This window comes from Mobula birostris, chromosome 3 (genome assembly GCF_030028105.1).
Source record: "Mobula birostris isolate sMobBir1 chromosome 3, sMobBir1.hap1, whole genome shotgun sequence".
Taxonomy (NCBI): domain Eukaryota; kingdom Metazoa; phylum Chordata; class Chondrichthyes; order Myliobatiformes; family Myliobatidae; genus Mobula; species Mobula birostris.
The window spans coordinates 43389058-43411757 of NC_092372.1; the positions used below are offsets into that span (position 1 = coordinate 43389058).

Genomic DNA, 22700 nt, shown 5'->3' on the forward strand with positions numbered 1-22700 from the left:
TTTACACAAGATTTAAATTTAATGTATATTTGTGAAGTTCCTCAAAAGTGTAAGTCTGATCAGTAATATACTTTGGTTTACACAATTTAGTGTTAGTATGTTTTTCTTTTACTGTTATCATTTCAAAGTGACAATGATACAACTCAGTGATAATGCAGACTACACAGATGTATGTTTTCAAAATTTCATTCAGCACTAGATACACTGTGATTGCATTTGCTAAAAAAAAGTTTTTAATCCTATTTTATATTTTTCCAGTTGGTTCAATTCTACTTGCTTGCACATGTAAGAAATGCTTCCCCATTGTATATTATAAAGATGCAAGTACGGGTAGAAATGTTGTTTAAATGCATATAAACGAGCCTTGATTAATGACTTTTGATATGCCTAATTGTAAGTAGTTTCTCTTGTTTTATGAACATTCAAATAGCTATAGCTCCTTTAGTGATGCTATAAATGAAACATAAGAGTTTTGTGAGCAGTGAGGATCTTGGGTCTTTCTGAGGATTTTGATCAAGTCAAGGCACCTCATCAATACCTAAGTAATTTCAGGCCTGAGATTTACTTGGCTTATTGAAAGCACCAGGAACAAATCATTGTATAATGACAGCCAGGGAAAGGCTCCTGGCTCTCTGTTTCCCAATGGAGGTAGCAGGGGAATGGGAGTGGGGCTGGGGTTGAGGTAATGGACTGTGGTGAGCAATGTTTCTTAAAGTTAGAAGACATTTGAACAGGGGCGTATCTACGGAAAATAGCGCCTATGGCAAGCACTGAAACTGCGCCGCTGTCCAAACATCTGACACCCATCTTTTAGATAACTTTACCATAATAGCAGCTCAAAAATACAAGTCAAGCTTGTTAATCTTTTAATTAACAAATTATGGCCCTACATGAAAATTATAACTGCACCTTCCTTGCTTTCACTGATGCAAATTGGTCTATGATGTGATCAAAGCAGTTTTTTTCAGTTTCTTCTCTTTCTACACTCAGCAGAGCAAGATCACAGAGTCTGCCTTGACCCATGGAGGCTCTCAAATACGAAAGTATTAGTTTTTACTTGCTGAATGATCTCTTACAGCTGGCGATGGAAACTGCGATGGCTGGCATTATCTGAATAGCAATGCGAAGATTGGGGAAGACACTCTCATCTCCATACTGAACAATAAATTCAAGAAGCTCCTCAGGTCTTGATATTTTCATGTTGACCCGCCTTGACAGCAACATTCTGCAATCCAATATTTCTTCATATAGCTGCTGTCCATCAACATCAGAGCTGTACAATTCACCCAAATTTTCGCACTTCTTCTTTAGGTCATTACCGTTGGCGCCGTAACACAGTCCCTCGACATCGAGAAGGAACCCAAACTTGGCATCAGTGTCATGCAAATGAGCGAAACTTTCATCCATTTCTCTGTGAAGACGATCGAGTGTTCCCTTCATGACTCTTTCCATTTCCTCCTTAGCTGTTAACCCAGCATCTCTCGAGTTCTCATCAGCCATTTGTTTCTTTCGTCTCTGACGTCTTTCGACTTCAATATTACATTCTTGACAGAGACCAACTCCTTCTTTGAGTGACTCACTGACCAACACTTCTCTTTTATCGTAAAAATGATCTTGGAGGGCTTTCAAATCCAGGGCAGCATCATGGAAGTTCATGCTAGGATCCTGCAGCCACTTTTGAATACAGTCAATGCGAATGAGTACTTTGATCCAAAATCCTAGCAAAATCAGAAAATCGTAACTCAACATGCGGTTGTACAGCTGCCTGGCATCCCTTCTTGTCTCGCTGGTCTCGTTTTCATTGTCTATCATGTCCTGGAGAACTTGAAGTATCTCCTCAAGGTACTTGTTGATGGGCTTCACTGCTTCTGTCTTTGCACTCCACCTGGTTTCGGACTCCAACTTAACAACCACAGGCACGGCATTTTTGCGTTTTTCCCAGTGCTGTGTTGAATGAGAGAAAAACATGTGGAGAGCTTCGATGGTTCCAAAAACCATGACCATCATTGTATCTTGCTTGGCTGCATGTACACCCACCAAGTTGAGTGAGTGATTGTTGCAATTCACAACCACTGCCAGGTTGTTTTTCTCACTTATTCTTTGATGAACACCACTTCTGTGTCCAGCCATCACAGCAGTGTTGTCATAGCACTGTGACCGACAATCTTGTAGCTCCATTTCGTCCTTCTGTAGCTGTTTCAAGATGTCTTCAACCAAGCTCTCAGCATCCTTCTGGCTTATCTGGATAAAACCAAGGAAGGACTCTCTAACACGGACTGTTTTCCTCTCAAAATCAACTTCCACATACCTCACTACTTCTGACATCTGCTCACAGTGTGCCTGATCAGGAGTCAAGTTGAATATGAGACCATAGTACTTGGCTTTACGAATGCTTCTCAGTAAACTCTGGTGAACAGTGGATCCCATCATGTGACTGAATTCATTCTGGACACCTGGTGAAAGATAAGACATGGATCCAGGATGACTTTCCAAATGAGTGAAGTGTTCATTATGACAGGGTCAAAGATGGCCAGTAGTCTCAGTAAGCCAAGGAAATTTCCCACATTGGAGTCATCGTCTAGCTGAAGTGACTCCCTGTGTCCTCGCAAAGCCAGGTTCTGAGTCGCAAGGAATTTTGTGCAGTGAAGGATTCTCGTCAAGATATCACGACACTTCTGCTTTTCCTTCTCAATCTGTGACTGAAATACTGTGTCAATAACTCCTCTGTTTCCAGCTAAATTTCTTTCCATTTCTTTCCACTGTGTGAAGCATTCCCGATGATTCTTGGCATTTTCATGAACACTAATCCTTTCGGGTGCTTTCCACTGGTTGAATCCACTTTCCTGCTCCAATGAGGATTGATGGACTAACCAGGAATAGAGAAGACAACAGATACAAAATGCAGATGTTTTAGAAGAGGAATAGACCAGCCATGAACAAGTCACTTCCTCACCACGACCATTTCCCAATTTCCTCTTGAACCAAGTTTTGTTCATTGAGCGGTTATTTGTTGGTAGGAAAGGCCCCTCACTGTTCTGGAAATACTTCAAACCCAGATTTATTATTTCTGTTCTCGACGCGTCAGGCAGAATTGCTTTTCCAGTATCCTTGTCGAACTTCAGAAGTCCAATGTCATGCTGTTCAGTCATGGTGTGACAGTTCGAGGCTCTTTGACACCATCCAGTTCACTAGGTTCAGTGTCGTCAGGCTCAATCTTGTCAGGTAAAATCTCGTCAATAAACTCAACATCACCACCACCACCATCGTCTTCCCCTCCTGTCATGTCCACGTTCTCTGTGGCAGCCTCACTCTTAATCTTGTCATACTCGGATTTATCTGACTTGACTTCCTCCTCGGCTTGTGAGGCATTTGTACTTGATCCACCTTCAGATTCTAACAAACTTGTAGCAGGTGCAGGCGACTCCATGGAACCATGGGTGAGTCCAGAACCAGAGGCCACAGTTTAAGAATAAGGGGTAGGCCATTTAGAACGGAGTTGAGAAAAACTTTTTCAACCAGAGAGTGGTGGATATGTGGAATGCTGTGCCCCAGAAGGCTGTGGAGGCTAAGTCTCTGGATGTTTTCAAGAAAGAGATGGATAGAGCTCTTAAAGATAGTGGAATCAAAGGTTATGGGGATAAGGCAGGAACTGGATACTGATTGTGGATGATCAGCCATGATCACAGTGAATGGCGGTGCTGACTCAAAGGGCCGAATGGCCTACTCCTGCACCTATTGTCTATTGTCCATTGAATGTGTCGAACTACTTGTTCCGGGCTTTTCAAAGAAGGGCATGAAGAACTTGCTCGACTTCTTGGTTTCCTCTGCCTCCAACTTTCGTCTCTTCCGTCCTTCAGCAGCTCCACTTTCCTTCTTCTTCATGAAGAAATGTTTCATGGTCTTCTTACACAATGCTCTGAAATAAGGTCATCCTAGTACTTCTCGCCCATGATAATCAAAGACAGATCGTACACCTGAAGAAAATTCTTTTTTCACTATCCGAGGATGGCTTGTCTGACTTTAATAGAAACTGCTCAGTGGCGCCCCCCCTCCCCCACCTTCAAGTGGTGCCCAGGGCACCTGCCATACCTGCCATATCTTAGATACGCCACTGGATTTGAACTCAATCGCCTCCTTCCTATGTGTGAGATAGGCTGATACATCATGTAGTTAGAACTCAGGACAGCCAGTAAGCTATATTTGACACATGCTCAACAATTTAGGATCAGGGCATGCTGAGGCCTTTTACGCTTTGGCCTCTGTTTGATTTTTTTTCTGAGGGGTAAACAACCTGGAACACTTTAATACATTAACAACTACCGCTATACTATCAGCCCAAGAGGGTGCAGTGACACCGTGATTAACGTGACTGACAGTTGAACTAGAGATAGGAATTCAACTCCCATTCCCTCAGGCCTGCACATGTAGGCTCCATCCAGTCTCTACTCAGCTAACGTGAGTCACCTGCCACTCATTTCCAAGGCATCACCTGCAGCCTATTTAAACTCAGCTCTCACCTACAATCCTTGTTCAACCATCAAGTTAGCCAGTTGCTCCTAGCTTACAGTTGCCTTGTTGCATTAAGTATCTGTTCTCTTTCGTTTTTGTGGCTTGTTATTTTGCAGTTTATTAGCTGCTAAATCATCGCTGCTGCTCTGCATTTGGGCCAAGCTTCCTCTAAATTTCCAGGCACCCTTTGTGGCATCTGGAAGAAATAAATACAGGCAATTAAATAAAGCTGGATTTAAAAAGTTGCAAGTATCCATCAAGTTGACCAGTAAGAGAATGGAATCTGGAATCCTTACCTGCTATGGCATCTGTGTGAATCTCTCGACCAATCTGATTGATTGTTAACAGCCCCGTTGACAACAATAAAATAATAAATGTTGACCTTGGCAGCAAAAGAAATAAAATACCAGGGCAAATTATTTGAATATTTCAAAAACAGATCCCTTCACTTTTATACAGTACTTCTGGGTGGGGAGTAATGATTAAGTATATTTATCTACTAGAAGTACGATCTTGTATCATTTATAATTGCTTGGTTTGATTATATTTGTGCTGTGAATTACAGTAAGAATGGCAGTCCATAAGTTCATTAGACATGGGAGCAGAGTTAGGCCATTCAGCCCATCGAGTCTACTCTCCCATTCCTTCATGGCCGATCCCGAATCCCACTCAACCCTATACACTTGCCTTCTCACCATAACCTTTGATACCCTGACCAATCAGGAACCTATCAACGTTTGCTTTAAGTATACCCACAGTCTTGGCTTCCACCACTTCCTGTAGCAGAGCATTCCACAGATCCACCACTCTCTGGCTAAAAATATTCCTCCTTACCCCTGCCCCTCGATTTTGAGGTTTTGTGCTCCTATTCTGGACACCCTCACCATCCTCTCCACATCCACTCTATCTAGTCCTTGCAATATTCAGTAGATTTCAATGAATCCCTCTGCATTCTTCTAAATTCCACTGACTATAGGCCCAAAGCTGCCAAGCTCATTTGTTAACCCCTTCATTCCTGGAATCATCCTCAGGAACCTCTTCTGGACTCTCTCCAATGACAACAAATCCTTTCTGAGATATGAGGCCCAAAACTGTTGACAATACTCCAAATGCAGCCTGACCAGTGTCTTATAAACCCTCAGCATTATCTCCTTGTTTTTATATTCTATTCCCCTTGAAATAAATGCCAACGTTACTTTGCCTTTTTTACCACTGACTCAACCTGTAAATTAACATTCTGGGAGTCTTCTCCGAGGACTCCTGAGTCCCCTAGCACCTCTGATGTTTGAATTTTCTCTGCATTTAGTTAATAGTCTTCACTTTTGTTCCTTTTACCAAAATGCATTATCATACATTTCCCAACACTGTGTTCCATCTGCAAGTTTTTTTTGCCCATTTTTCCAATTTGTCTAAGTGTAGAGAAGGAAGCAAATAATAACCTATCATTAGGTAGTGAGAATATTGAGGAGCATTGAATAAAGCATTTATCCATTGATAAAAGATGGGGAACTGGCATTTACATCGCACTCATCAAGATGGTAATATTTTACAGCCAGTGAGTTTTTTTTGCAGTTGCAATCTTCTATTTTGTGCACAATATTTTATTGACAGTCGAGGTAATCAATTGCATTGACTGATCAAGTTTCAAAGCTATATTGTGAAGGATTCACTCATTTGTTAAGGTTGTCTATTGTGAAGCACAGATATTGTCCAGGACATCAGGAGATGATACGAGTTTTCCTTAGGTGACGTCATGCTAATTAATTTCAAGATGAATAGGCAGAAGGGGTGAATACCTCACACAAAAGAGAGCAGGCTTCCCAGCACAGTATTTTTTTTTTCTCTAAAGGATGGGCTGAATTGTGCTGACTGCTAGCAAACAGTTCTGAAGGGAATCACTGGCTATCAGCCCCTTCCTCCACAGACTGTGCTACACTTCAGCGCATAGTCTGAGGTATCCTCAAGACATATGACTGTCTGCTTTATCTCTGAACTTTCCAGTAATTCCAGCAGTGGACAAGTGGGTTCTCAAAGCACTTTGTATCTGGGCATCACTGGGAAGGGCTCGTGTTGTAACAGCAACCCCGTCCCTTTGAGTAAGGATGCCAACCTTATCGAAAAGGCAACTTCTAAAAATTTTGTTTGTCTTTTAATATGTTTTGAAATAATGATTTAAATTTTTAAAATGTTATTATGTTAATTTAAATCTATTCAAAAAGTCTTCAAATCTCTGATTAAAGGAAATGTTTAGAGATTATTAAAAAAAAACTTTTGTCAACCAGTGAATTATCAAAAGCTCTCACGTTGTTGTGAGAGAATAGCTTTTGGAAGCTTGTGGAGAAGATGGACAGTGGCCACAAAGTTGTGTAGTGGTAATGAGAACAGTAAATATTCTCAGGAGTGTAACGGTGGATCACAGCCTTATTTACAGGAATGATTTTGTCTTCTTTCCCAGAAGATTTTAATCCTTTTTTTCACATTTCAAGAATGCCCATGTTCTTAAAGTACTGAATGGCAGGATCAATTTCATATATGTGCCAGTCACCATGTCAAACACATGGTTGGGTGTGAGGATTCAGCCCATGAAGCCCTCTGCAGCCAGGCACAGAAAGTGCAGCTGGGTGGGGACATAGGTGGCAAGGCTGGGCAGTGATCTGGCTCAGCACGGAGCTGCTTATCAGTGTGAACGTGCTGATATAATGGTGAGCATGCCACTCACTGGGCTGAACTAGTGCTAGACCTCAAGCAACAGTAGGACAAAAATTTAAAAATATCTTCAGCGATCACAATGCGTGATTATAAGGTGCCACTATTAATATGAGGTATTGAAGATCATTAGAGTTGAAAATTATAAATATCCACATGGATTTTAATGTGATGACTTTTTATTATTGATTACAACTGAATGGATTTTAAAAAATTGCAAACCCTGATCTTGGGGAATTTAGCTTACAAAGATGATGTTTAGAAGCCTCGGGCTGTGTAGTAGTGTTGACAGTAGTATATATTCTCAGGAATGCAACAGTGGAGCAGAGTCAAATTAACAAGAATGATTCTACCTTACTTTATCAGAAGGCTTTAATTACTTTCATTTATATTTCAAGGATATCCATGTTCTTAAAATACTGAATCCTGGGAATGAATCCATATCAGACATCAGTGCCGTTGAAGTTTTGTGTCTGTTTGAGCAAGACAAGCCAAAGTTTGTGCAGACAGATGAGACTTCATCCTTGCACGCAGCAGAAGAGGAATGTTCATCCAGTTCATCTCCACCGCAGCAAGACATTGCAAATGGAGCTGAAGTGGCCCGGCTGTTGCCGCCTACAGATATAGTGGCGTACACAGTCCTGGAGGAATGCTACAAGAGCCAAGTGCCAGAACAGCCATTGGTTTCAACTATTCCAGAAACAAGTGCAGAGGACCAGGTAAATGGGCAAAGCATGTGCGATGGAGAAGAAGAAAACTGGTGGGAGCCAAATATCAATGAAAATGATTTGTTGCAACAAATAATTAAAGACAGTCCATATTTGAAGAACTCCTTAAGTGTAAGAGATGTGCCAGATGCACGTGATCCAAATGTAGATGGCTCAATTAACTCAGGGGTTGGTAATTGCTCTGACGTGGACGTGGCTGCACCTGGCAATAATGAAAGTTTGGATCAGAACCAGTACAATGCTCAGCTTAATAACCATCCAGTTAAACCAGTGCAAACTTACATTACACTAGAAATACTTGGTCTAAGGGTCAACAAAGGAATGTAATTGACTTACCCGATGGAAACAACATTTTTTACCACAGGAACCTCATATTTTTAAATTGCCAACAGAAGAATTACACAGCTGGGCTGCTGGGATGGGAAAAGAGAAAAGTTAATTAATTTTGTAGCTCTGACAGATCATTAATCTAGAGTTGTCATTTTTGTGTCTTTTCATATTTTTATCTCAATATCTTCAGTTGATTCTTTTTTTAGCTCATTTTTTTGCAGATTAACTGTAAATGTTCTCAAGGAATATTTATGGCTGTCAGAATTACTACCAAGTAAGAGAGACTCAGATTTAGTTAACTTTCCTTTATCCACCAACAACTTGGCTCTGTCCCAAAAGATAATCCCAGGGAAAATACTCAGGAGCAGCATAAGCAAGAAGCTAAAGCTGAGAATTTTATCAGTGTTTGGATGCTGGTTATAGACCACTCCCTTGTCTCCTGGGTTACCAGAACATATGCATTGCTACGTCGAATTACAAAGAATACTAAATGTGAATGTATGTTGCAGTTTTACAATATGCTGATCAAGGAAGTGCTCGGAGAATTTCTTGGATCTAAATACAGGAAATGATCATGGCTTGATTGTGGTTAAAAAGCAATGGAAAGTAATGGATTCCATCACAGAATGAAAGCAGTTGAAGTGTTGAAACCTATTATTTTTATTTCAGATCCTCTCATTAGCCTAATAACCTCTACTGGTCAAAATATCCTCCAGCAATTTCTCATTCCTGCTATTTTGTTACGTCTTTGCTTTTCATTGCTCTGTTTGTGACCATGCCTACAGGTGATTGGACCTTATAGTCAGAAATCCTGTGCCTCAGTTTCTTCATCTCTACCTCTGTTTGTGTTTTCTGTTCTCCTTTCTTGATTTCTCTTCATGTAGCAATAAGCCGCAGAGCATTTTGATTCTATTATCTGGCAAATTGTCCAGTGTGTTGCTGATTTTATTTTATGAAGCATTAATCTCAGTCTGGAATATTGCTCAGGTCATTTGAGAAAGACGTTACTCTTTACCGTTTACTGGCATCCTTAGAGGAAATAAGTGAGGAAGTATTTTACACTAAGTATTTTACACTCATTGTGTAGTCACAGTTACAGATCATACAACATAGAACTGGACTGCCTGTTCTACATTTAAAGTAAGCTATTCACTGAAGTATACTGGTTCTTTGAAAGCAATATACTTCGCCCCTTTCAAAGGGAAACTCAGTACTCCAGAAGGATGAATGCAGCAGGTTGCAAGGGAACACCAGTATCTGCAGGTTCCTCTCCCTTTGGCATGCCTCCCTGACTTAAAAACATTAACAATTGTTAATCATCACTGTGCTTGACTGTTAGAACTCGGTAGCACTCTGGCAGTATCTTCATCAGAACGCCTTGCCTTCAATGTGCACTTTCTGTAAATAAATAAATATAACTTACATTATCAGGTGTTAAGGCCATATTAAAAGCAGTGAAAAGTCCACTATTTGCTTCATGCCCCATTTGAAATTAACACCGAAAATAGGCACTTGGTTTATATGTAGCTAAAGTTTGATATACAATATATGAATTGCTTATTAACTTATTTATTTTCTCTACAATCCCACTGAGCCATTCAGACCATTAATAATCTTGGGCACTGATATATCTGATATTAAATAGAACAGTATAGTTGTCCTTGCCTTCAGCGCTCATGACAGACCTTTGGGTTCTGCTGTTGATCCATGAGCTTTGGAGATAGGAAGAAGTGCTCCTGTCAACTGGACATGCCCTGCTTTCTGAGTGTATAGATATAGACATAGACATAGACATACTTTATTGATCCAGAGGGAAATTGGGTTTGGTTACAGTTGCACCAACCAAGAATAGAGCATAAGTATAGCAATACAAAACCACAAACAATCAAACAACAATATGCAAACTATGCCAGATGGAAATAAGTCCAGGGTCAGCCTATTGGCTCAGGGTGTCTGACCCTCCACGGTAGGAGCTGCAAAGTTCGATGGCCACAGGTAGGAACAACCTTCCATGACACCCAGTGTTGCATCTCGGTGGAATATGGGTGGAGTCCAACAGCAAAAAGTTCAATATCCAGGCACAAACACATTCCTTGATCGTAATATGACCAGGATTGCACCATCCGTTGTTAACCAGAACAGCAAGCCCCCCTCCTTTACGCTTACCGCTCTCAGTGCACCTCCGGTCAGCCCGAAAGGTCTGGAAGCCCTCCATGGAAACGTTTTGGTCGGGTACGTCCACGTGCAGCCACGTTTCAGTAAAACATATAACACTGCTCTCCCGAAATGTTCTCTGACTCCTGGCTAGCACCGTGAACTCATCCATTTTATTACCCAGCGATCTCACATTGCCCATAATGAGAGAAGGAAGACACGGCTTATAACTCCTCTTCTCCATAAGTCTCTGTTGTCTCGACCCAGTCCTCCTTCCTCACCTTATTGATCCCCCTCTGCATCTCTGTGTGTTTTCCTCCAGATTTCAGCCAGGGTGTCCACCACTCTGTTCGCTAAACCGACTGGCATAAGCGCAATCAGCTGGTCCCTGGAATAAACAGTGCGACCATACTGCTGCCCTGCTAGTGAGACGTGTCTGAATGTAACTGTTTCCAGCTATAAAAAACCCATATAAAATTCTTTCCACCAACCTGTTAGAGAGGGTGCAGCTTCAATGTGTTACCGTGAAAAAAAAATACCACAAATAACATAAGTTAAGAAAGTAAGAAGAAAAAAGTAAGAAAACTGGTCGGAGTGTCTGTAACAGGCTGCGTGCATGACTGGCACATGCGCACTTAATGAATGGCCCATTGACATCCATTGGCCCAATGCAATCATACATACAATATACAGCTCCTTCACCCATTAAGCCTGCCTTGGCCATGATGCCAGTCTAATTTATCCTGTTTGCCTGCACATAGTCCACATCCCTCCATTCCTTACCTGTTTATGCATCTGTCTTAATCCCTATTAAACATTGTTATTCAATCTGCTTCTGCCACCTCCCTGTCCAGCACATTTTAGGCACCTACCTCTCTCTGTAAAAAAAAATGCCTTGTAGCTTTCCCCCTTTCACCTGAAACCTATTTCTTCTAGTATTTGACCTGGAAAAAAGACTCTGATTATCTCCCGTATCTATGCCTCTCATATTTTTATATATTTCTATCAGGTTACGTCTTAACCTCTCATACATCAGAGAAGACAACCCAAGTTTTATATAGTTGCAACATGACTTTCCAACTTTTATACCCATTGCCCCATCCAATGGTGACTACTGCTTGTGTTCTCATGTTCATGGGTCTATAGGCATAACTCAAAGCTCCCTTTGTATATCAATGCTCCTAGTGGTTCTACCATTCAACTCTAAACTTTCCTCTTCCATGTTACACTTGTTCAGATTAAACCCCATTGATCATTTCTCCATTCAAATTTCCAGGTGATCTATATTCTGGTGTATTCTTTGACAAGCTTTCTTCACAGTCCACAACTCCACCAATTTACATCTTGTATGCATACTTACCTACACTTTCATTCAAATAACTTAAGTTACAAACAACAGAGGTCCCAGCATTGATTCTTGCGGAACATGACTGGCCACAGAACTGCAGTCAGAAAAACACCCTTGCTTTACCATGACGTCTGTGACCAACTTTGTATGGATTCGATGTGACTGAATTTTCTGGACTAGCCTACTATGAGGGCCCTTGTCAAATGCTTTATTAAAATCCATCTAGACAACTTAAAATGGCCTACATCATCAATCATATTCATCAGTTTCTTAAAAAAATGATCAAATTTCTGAGACAGGTCCTCTCCCACAGAAAGCCATACTTTCCCCCAGTCATCTGAAAATTATGCCCCATCTTGTGAGCAGTTTCCACTCTGGGAAAAAGTCTCTGGATGTCCAATCGATCTATGCCCCTTAACACCCTGTATATCTATATCAAGTCTCCTCTCATCCTCCACTCAAAGAGAAAAGTCCTAGCTTGCTCAAACCATCTTCATAAGACATATCCTCTAGTCCAGGCAACATCTTCGTAAATCTCCTCTGCACCCCCTAAAGCTTTCACATCCTTCCTATAATGAGGTGACTAGAACTGAAAACAATTTGCTTAACCTTTCTTCTCCAGAATCAACTTGGTGAACATCCTCTGTCACCTCCAAAGTCTGTGCTATACCTCCTCCCTCACTGCCATTCAGAGCCCCTAACAGTCCTTCCAGGTGAGGGAATATTTCACCAGTGAGTCTGTTGTGCCTCCTGTATATCAGTGAGACCCAACGTAGATTGGGAGATTGTTTCATTAAGCACCTACACTCCGTCCACCAGAAAAAGCGGAATCTCCCAGTGGCCACTCATTTTAATTCCACTTTCCATTGCCATTCTGACATGTCCATCCATGGCCTCCTGTACTGTCACAATGAGGCCACACTCAGGTTGGAGGAGCAATGCCATATATTCCGTCTGGGTAGCCTCCAGCCTGATGGCATGAACATCGATATCTCAAACTGCTGGTAATGCTGTCCCCCCACCCTTCTCTATTCTCCATCCCATTTCCCCTCTCTCACCTTATCTCCTTGCCTGCCCATCGCCTCCCTCTGGTGATCCTCCTCCCTTTTCTTTCTTCCATGGCCTTCTGCCCCCTTCGCCAGTCCTGTATCTCTTTCACCAATCCACTTCCCTACTCTTTAATTCATCTGTCCCCTCCACAACCAGTTTCACCTATCACTTTGTGTTTCTCCCTCCCCTCCCACCACCTTCTAACTTTGACCCCTCATCTTTTTTTCTCCAATCCTGCTGAAGGATCTTGGCCCAAAACGTTTTCCATAGATGCTGCCTGGCCTGCTGAGTTCCTCCAGAATTTTGTGTGTCTTTCTCAGTATATCTTCCCGCAATTAAGGAGATGAGAACTGTACGCACTACTCCTGGAGATGCTTTCCAATTGCAGCGCAATCTCCCTGCACTTAAAATCAACCCTTCCAGCAATGGAGGCTAACTTTTCATTTTCACCTGCAAGCCAACTTTTAGCGACTCAAGCAGAATCACTTCCAAGTCCCTCTGTATGCTACGTTGTCTGAGGGATGTGGCAACTACATTACAGAGGTTCCTACTGACAGCAGTTATATAAATGACCCTCTGAACTGCTGCATTGAGATTAATGAATGGATAAATGTTGATCAGGATATTGTCTTCAATCCCCTCACCTCTTCATATTGAGTATGAAATAAATCTGCGACTGAGCCATGGCAGACGCTCGATGCAGTTTTGACTGTACATTGCAGAGTTTCTTCTCATTTTCACTACAAGGGAGACATAAATGGATGTATGAAAGTTTGCCACCAGAAGTGCCCGAACTTCACAGCATTTTTCTGTATAAGCAAGAGAAGGTAATGAAGTACAGCTTGTTATCGGGAGCAAATAAAGCAAAAGAGGGGCTTGAAGTCTGACATAATGACTCTTGGGTTTGAAGAGTTGACAGAGGGAGTCTTCACTTCTGGTGGAGAAATAAGACAAGAAGTTTGAGATATTCTGCTTGTAACCCATAAGAACATATGTTTTCAATTTTAAATACAGTGGCCTTGAAATTCTATCAGTGGTGGAGGTGGATCAATGAAGAAAAATGGAGTGGAAGTGGGGAAGGATAGAAGGAAGAGGAAGAGAAGGAAAGGACAATGGGAGGGGAGGACAATTGGAGGGAGGGACGGGACAGTGGAAGGAAGGGAGAGGACAGCAGGAGGGGAGAGGATAATGGGGTAGAGCGTGAAAAGAATAGGAGGGAGGGGGCTGATAATGGGAGGGAGTTGATGGAATGATGGGAATGGAGGAGAATTGTGGGAGTGGTGAAATATGGTGGGAGGGGGAAAGGATCATTCCTGGGAAGATGTGTAGATACAGAAAGCAATTAGGAAGACAAATAGTGTCTTGGCCTTTATTCCGGGTGGATTGAGACACATTATTTCCATGATATTCGGCTTGCATCAGGAATATTATGTACAGATCCGGTGTCCTGACCTGCATGGAAGGAGTGCAGAGAGATTCCTGGGGTAGTGGGCTTGTTATATGAGGGCAGTTTATGCAGATTGAGCCTTTACAGTCTCAAAGAAGGACTGGTGAACTCATTGAAACATAGAATTCTTAAGGAGCTTGACAAGATAAGTGCAGAGATGTTGTTTCCCTGTCTGGACAGTCAGAAATAGGGGTCACTATCTCACCATGCAGGGGAGAGATGGGAAGAAATTTTTTCACCTTGAACCTTGGGAATTCTCTGCTCCAGGGGGTTGTGGACTGTCATTGGATATAGTTCATTAAGAGAATCAAGAGATACTGGGCTAGTTCAGTAAATTGCTTTGAGGCAAACACGATGGGCTGGATGGCCTGCTGTTTCTCTTGGCTTACATTCTGATGCTTTAACAAAGCTGACTGTGGGTAAAGAGAGCAGCTCACTGGTTGAATTCCAAGGCTACGGATAATCCAAGATAGGATAGGGACGATTGTGTGGGCTTGATAAGAGAGCTTTGTATGGAAGAAGGTTGGTGTGTAATGAGAATGGCAGAAGAGCAGAGGTTAATTAGTTGGTGGGAGTGGGAAGGTTGATGGGGAGGATAAGAGCATATTGGCGGGAGAGCTGAGCCATAGAGCACAAGCTGGGAGCTGGAGGTTGGGTGTGGCAGGAACGATAACAAAGAAAGCTATTTAATAGAGAAACTAACTGGAAGAAGATGGACATCTCGGCCTTGCAAGGTAATGTTGGTTCCCTTTAAGTAATGACAGTTACTCTCAGCTATTGAGTGAGATTTGCTTCAGTGGATGAAGCTCCTTTGTTTCACAGATCCTGCAAGCACAAAATGTATCAAAGCACATTAAAAAAATAAAAAAAACTGAAATTCCAGGACCTTACGCAATAAAGTATTGTGCTTCGTGGGAGACCAGGCCATTGTGAATATCAGTTAGCATAAAGAAATAATGATTACAGAGAAATAAATACACTCAAAGCTGAAGCAAGTTTGATGTCAATTCAGTAATGAACTAGCTGCCCTCTCCTGGACAGAGCAGAAGTCTTACAAGTTTCCCCATCTATCACCTCCCAGCTTCTCACATTATTCCCGTTTGCTCCTGTTCCTTACTCTCATTCTTCCCCCGTCACCGGGATTCATCTATCTCCTGCTAGCTCCTGCCCCTTCCCCCCCACCATTCCGGCTTTTGACTGTTTCCTTTTCAGTCCTGATGAATGTTATTGGCCCAAGGGTTCATTTCCCTTCAGAGATGCTGTCTGACCCACTGAGTTCCTCCAGCATTTTGTATGTGCTGAGGCCTACCAGTATAGCTGGGTCACGTGGATGACAGAGGTGATGCACAAATCAGTATTAATTTCCTTGCTAGTTTTCCTTATGGCAAAGTGCATGTGGGCATATTGATGGAGGACATCAAGATATGGTTAAAATATGCTCATTATTCCATCCTTAAGACTCAGTAGTAGGAATTTTCGGGCTGCTGGCATTCAAGGAATTATGTATAGATCAATGTCTATAGAAAGTACTTGTGATTTGTTTATCCTTAACCAATTATGTCATGTGAATATTATTTCATTTGGGTCTTTTGTAATGCTTGTGATAAAACAATATAATAAAGAATATGATTTAAGAGATTACAAAAAGCCTACATTGTAATTTTGCAACCCGAATTCACTATGCTGCCTTTTTTGAAGAGCAACAAAATTCAAGATTTTTGTTAGCATCTGTACTGGTATTTGGACCTGTTGTATCTTTTCTAGTTTCCAGATGAACGATCAACACTTTGGACGATTCACTAGGTATGCCTGGTGTTTCATCATTCATTGCAAGAAAGGCTAGCAGTTTTTTGTGCCTATTGTGGATCGCTGCGTCGTGGTTAGCATGACACTGTTACAGTTTTGGGCATTGGAATTCAGAGTTCAATTCTGGCGTCGTCTGTTCGGAGGTTGTACATTCTCCTCATGACCGTGGGTGTTATGTTTTGTGACTACGAAGGAAGTTGAGTCAAAGGAAGACACGGAGTCTGGAAGGCAAGTGTAACTTCCTCTTTACGTGAGGCACGTATGTATCATGTGGCAGTCTGATGATGTGTGGAATTAAAGCATTTTTACATGTAACCTGTAATTAGTTATTTAAACAAACAAGATGGTTAATCAAACAATATATATATATATATACAAACAAGATTACTCAAATATATTGAAATAATAAATGCACAACATTCCTCCCTGCTTACCTATAAATTTCAACTCAATAGCGAAAGCATCTCAACTATATACACAGTATACTATATAACACAGCTACTATATACAGACATCCACAGCATAGTCAAATTTTAAATTGTCCCACTCAGAATTAAAGATTTAATTCTTGTGGAGGATTTCTTACTCTCGTGGGATAAAGCCTTTCCTGACAAATGGGGTCACTCATCTTGGCAGGTGAGACTTGTGGCTGTGAAACATTCTCAGGTTCTGGGGCCTCCCCTGTCGTGGTCCTAGGAGTTGACTCTGAGACTGCAGGAAGTGGTTCTGATAGCAGTAGCCAATGTTCTTCTCTATCAAATGACTCCGCTCTCGTCAATTGATTAATGTTTTGTCTCCAGATGAGATCAGACTCAATCTCCACTGTGTAGGACAGTGGTCCTGTTCTGTCCTTAATCTTTCGGAGAACCCACTATTGGTCACTTCTGTAGTCCCTCCCCTGGACTGTCTGATGAGGAGTGCACAGTGACACCAGGGTACAATGCTCCCTTGGTCGACATCTTCCAGATAGCTCACGAAAATGTCTTTTTTACTTCTTTTACCTCTGTTTCTCACCTTGAATGTGTTTCTGGGATTGTAAGAGCCTGTGATTTACAGTTTGGAGATCGACTGAGTAATCCAGTGCTTTGCTGTCTCCGAGAAGATTCTGGGAAGTGAATGCGTACTTGGACGGCCTAGGTGTGAAGAAACCTCAAGATGGGGCATGAGCCAATGTTTGACTCTATTTTGCTGGTTAGAGCGTCCATTAATTGCCGAGGAAGATTGAGACAATGCCGAAGGCAAGCAAAAATTTAGCGCTGACTGTCTTCCTTTTCATATTTGCCATAGAAGGAGTCTATAAGCGGCCTATTGCCATGTGACTCACTATGCAGGGTGGGTAGGCCTCTCTGCCTCGTGTGGAGTTCCTTTCTTAGATGAATGTCCATGATGTCATAGGATGGCATCATGGTTCTGCGTTTATGAATTGGGCTATAGTGTTTATAGACTGTGAACTTTTTCAGGCCTATTGTTTTTATATTCTATGTTTTTTGTTGCCCGTTCCTTTGGGGAGAGGAGTTGATGTTCCTGTTCAGTTTTGTGCAGGGGTGAGGGCGGTTCTGAGGGGTTGATGATTAGGATGCTGCTCTTTTTTCTGTGTGTGTGGGAGTGATGGGTTTGATGTTTCTCTCTGAATGACTTTCATACTTTTCCTTTGTTTCATGACTATCTGGAGAAGATAAATTTCAGAATTGTATATGGACACAGGGTTTGATAATAAATGAACCTTTTAACCCTTGAAACTGGACTTCCTTGTTTGAGGAGCTTCAATTTGTCCCAGCTGTTTGTCCTGCATCCTCCTTCTGAGATTGGGTTTGAGGAGATCCAAGCATGAACGCAAGGGACGACCCAGGCTTAGCTGGTGAGTTGTTGATTGTGGAGTGTGTTGCATAATGATATGCAAGGAGGAAATTGGTGAGTTTCCGGTTTAGTGTAGTGCATTCTGCTGACATTGCGTTCTTTAGACGCTGGACAAACCTTCCTGCCAAGCCATTCATAGTCGGGTGGTAATGTGCCTTATTCCATTCATTTTCAGGAATGGTTGAAACTGTTACCCACAAACTGTGGTCCATTGTAACTGACCAAGTGTTCTGGAACTCCAGTCCTTCTGAAGAGGCTTCTCAATAGATCAGCCGTGGGCGAGGCTGCAATGGCGGCTATTGGGAACACTTCTGGCAACTTTATAGCTGCATCCACTACTACCAAGAAATTTGTGCTCATGAGCAGTCTGGCAAAATCCCCATGAATCCTCTGTCAGGGCAATTCAGACCATTCCCAGGGACAGAGAGGTGTTGCTCTTGGCATCTCTTGGATGTGTTAGCATTCCAAACAGTGCATGGCAAGCTGCTCAATCTGCTGATCTATCGACGTCATCAGACAAAGTTCTGAGCCAATGCCTTCATTTGAACCATGCCTAGATGACTGACATGTAGTTCCACTGACACTTCTGCTCTCAGCTTGGATGGTACAACAACTCTCAATCCCCACATAAGGGAACCCCCATCAAGAGCAAGTTCATCTCAGCACTGGTAAAAATGGAGGAAGTTGGATTTCTGTTGCACATTCCAGCCACTTGGAGTGGCCATGTGGACCATAGGGAGCCTTTCGATTTGCGTTAGGGAGGATAAGTCAAGAGGACTGCCCTTTTCAGTACATTTTTTGGTATTCCCTCTTCCAAGGGTAAACGGGACATCCAACAGCATTTCCATGATTATCTGTCCTCTTGAATTCAATCTTGTTACTGTGTCCTCCAGGAAATAGAGCCCGTCTCGGCATTAGTGCTGTTGCTGTTAGTAGAACACCTTTCTGTGGAGTGAAAATGGACACTAGTGGTTGATGCAATACACATCAAAGTTGCTGGTGAACGCAGCAGGCCAGGCAGCATCTCTAGGAAGAGGTACAGTCGACGTTTCAGGCCAAGACCCTTCGTCAGGACTAACTGAAGGAAGAGTTAGTAAGAGATTTGAGAGGGGGAGGGGAGGGGGAGATCCAAAATGATAGGAGAAGACAGGAGGGGGAGGGATGGAGCCAAGAGCTGGACAGGTGATTGGCGAAAGGGATATGAGAGGATCATGGGACAGGAGGTCCGGGAAGAAAGACAAGGGGGGGGGAACCCAGAGGATGGGCAAGGGGTATATTCAGAGGGACAGAGGGAGAAAAAGGAGAGTGAGAGAAAGAATCTGTGTATAAAAATAAATAACAGATGGGGTACGAGGGGGAGGTGGGTTGATGATCAGTTATGATGATCGGATATCAGTTATGAGGATAAACTCTCTCATATAGAAGTACTGGTTGAAACATTTTGCACCACAAACCAGACTCAAGGCGACTCTGTCAATCTGTGTTTATTTTTTCTCTGCTGCAGTAAGGGAACGTGACACAAAGGCTGTGGGGCATTCACTTCCATCACTCATTACGTGTGACATGACTGGACTTGTACCACAAGGTGGGGCGTCACAGGCAAGCTTCACTGCATGATGTGGATCATAATGTGTGAGCACAGTGTCTGATGTCGCCATTTCCTTTACCTCTTTGAAAGCCACCTCACACTGCTTTGTCCATTGTCATTTCACTTGTCACATCATGCACTGAGTCCATAATTTTCTAAATTCTTTAAGACTGTCTTGAGGTTTTGGAGATGCTCTTTGTCATCCCTACTGGTATCAATGACGTATTCCAGGTAGCACTGAGTTCCTGGGCAGCCTTGGACCATCTGGTCCATAGCTTTCTGCCAGAGTGCATGTGCGATGCCACTCCAAAAATAAGCCCATTATAGCGATAAAGCCCTTTGTGAGTGTTTATAGTGAGAAACACTTTGGACTCTTCTTCCAACTCCATCTGCAAGTAGTTCCATTTTGCTGAAGTGTTTTCCTCCCGAAAGGCTTGCAAAGATATCCTCTATCCCGGACTGAGGGTATTGATCTACTTTCAGTTCTGGGTTGGTGGTAACCTTGAAAGCACCACAGGTCCTAATAGACCCATTCTTCTTGGCTACTGGGACTACTGGTGTTGCCCATGGACCTCATTCAGAACTTGGGTGCAGCATTTTCACTTAACACTCTTTTACCCTTGATATGTTAGAGTTTTCCAATGCCATCCTTGAACATCGCTGTGGCATCATCCAGTACCTGTCTTAATTCACATGGCTTCATTGCAAGAATTGTGGCATACAAATAGTGAACGTATCTCCAATCAAGCTCTAGTTGTCTCAGACACACCCTGACAATGATGGCGCTCCTGTTTTTTTCTACATTGAAGCTCAACGTGGCTTGTTAGTTGTTGTATTTCACAGTTAAGGATGTCATTCCCACTGGAGTTATCTTTTCTCCTGCATAAATTCTTAATTGGATATCTGCACGTTTCAGTTTGGTATCTTTGAAATCCCATTCAAACTCATTTTGTGGAATGACTGAAGCAGCTGAAGCATTGTCTAATTCCATTTTAATTAATTTGCTGTTCACTTCTGGCATAAGCCATATTGCTTGTCGATTGTTTGTTTTCACACTGTAAATATCAAGGGTACACAATCCTGTGTCACTGTCATCATTATCAGATTTTTCCTCAACAGCATGCAGATTAATGCTCCTTGAAACCGCAACTTGACTTTTCATCTTCTTCTCTTTTCTGTGCAGTCTGTTTATTTTTGTCCGCTCGACATGCTCTTTATATGTGTCCTAATTTGCTGCATTTTCTGCAAGTTTCTCCTTTAAATCTGCATTTGTTTGGTGGATGTGAACCCCTTCCACAACAGTAACACAATTTGTTTGGCCAGATTGGTTTCTTTTTAGATGAAGCAATTTTGCTCACGCTCACTCGCTCACTTTTATTCCTGATAGCAACTCAATTGCACCTCTGTCTGTGATTTTCCGTGAAACAGCAGTTTTCACTGCTTATCTGAATGTAAACTGAGCTTCAGTTAGGAGCCATTTTTGAATGCCTTCTTTCAAGATTCCACAAACTAAATGATCTCTCAGTGTATCATTAAGCCCACTGCCAAATTGACATGCTCAGACAATCCCCTCAAATGGACTCCCCTTCTTTTGATTTCACTTATGAAACCTAAAGCGTTCTGCAATAAACAGTGACTTTGTTTCTAAACATTCCTGCATCACTTTTACAATATATGTTTGCATTTATATATATATTTGGCAATGGCACATGATTTCATGTGACTTACTTTTATTTAATGCCACTGGGAAGTTGTCCAGACCGTTCTCATTTCACTCCATGTGGTCACACTGCAATACCATTATGGCCCTTGCTTTTGTCTATTGGCCTAGCAGAGATAAGGATCTTCCAGCTCCTTATCTTTGGCAGGGTAATAGACAGAGGCACAGGCTCCAAGATTCATGTTAGTGCTCCAAATGAAATTCTTCCATTATTCTTCTACCTGGATTTTGGGGTAGAACTATGACTGAACCCTCTGCAGCTCTGATGTTTGGATATTCAGAATGCTTCTGACCCTCAAACATGTATCTGAACTATTACAACCACTCAAAGTGGACTCATGTACCTGCCATAATTCTCGGTCATTCTACATCGGTCTCACCACCGTTACAGGAAAAACATTTGCCTCATTTCACTGTCTATGTTGATGCTTTCATTGGGTATCTTGATAATGCAGCTATTATTTGGATGCTTCCTGTCCATTGTTTGTTGAATGGCAGGAATGCCTCACAGCACTCACTTGAGGAAGGTGCCAAACTTATAGAGATGTGACGTTATTCAATTAGAGGATCCCATTAAGTGGGAAAGGGGGCAGAGAAGGTTCACCAGGATGCTACTGTCTCTGGAGGGCTGAGATAAAAGGAGAACACAAAAGATTCTGCAGATGCTGCAGATCCTGAGATAACTCACAAAATGCTGGAGGAACTCAGCAAGTCAGGCAGCATCTATGGAAATCAATAAAGAGTCAACATTAGGGTCTCGGTCCAAAAATGTCAACTCTTTATTCTTTTCCATATCAAAGCAAAAATAACAAGAAAGCAAAAATGGAATTGGTACAATAACTAGCTTCTCCTTTCACTGACAGATAAATAAGAGCAATAAATAACAATGATGATGATGTACTATATATCTGGACTGTACACCAAAGAAATTGAAAGAGGCGCTGCCTGCTAGTCGGGGCGGACTCCTGCTGTGGCCTGCAGATAATGAGAAATGCAGTGCTGCATTGAACTGAACTGAGTAGAGCTAAATATACCTGGACTCTTTTGATGTCTTTGTGATTCGGTATTTTGTGTTTTTCACTTGTTATGTTTTTCTTGCCGTTTGCACGAATTGTTATTCTCTTGTGCATTGGGGGTTTACTTTATACGTTATACTTTATACTTTTTTAAAACTTTATACTTTATTGTCGCCAAACAATTGGTACTAGAACGTACAATCATCACAGCGATATTTGATTCTGCGTTTCACACTCGCTGGATTACAAATATTAAAGATAATAAAAATAGTTAAATTAGTAAATATTAAAAATTTAAATTATAAATCACAAATAGAAAACAGAAAAATGGGAAGTAAGGCAGTGCAAAAAAACCGAGAGGCAGGTCTGGATATTTGGAGGGTACGGCCCAGATCTGGGTCAGGATCCGTTCAGCAGTCTTATCACAGTTGGAAAGAAGCT

At 42.0% G+C, this 22700-nt stretch overlaps 1 protein-coding gene across 5 annotated transcripts in view; it reads left to right on the forward strand.

Moving 5' to 3' along the window:
- The window catches only part of LOC140195000 (interleukin-6 receptor subunit beta-like), a 100835-nt gene extending 84329 nt beyond the window's left edge, over positions 1 to 16506 (forward strand). For 4 of the 5 annotated variants that reach the window (XM_072252534.1, XM_072252533.1, XM_072252536.1 and 1 more), the window contains one exon: positions 7614 to 15930. In XM_072252534.1, the coding sequence (XP_072108635.1) occupies positions 7614 to 8270 (657 nt within the window). In that variant the 3' untranslated portion in view covers positions 8271 to 15930. Of the gene's footprint in view, positions 1 to 7613; positions 15931 to 16036 lie in introns of those variants that run through there. The other variant, XM_072252537.1, reaches the window with a different exon arrangement.
- The last annotated feature ends 6194 nt before the right edge of the window (positions 16507 to 22700 follow it).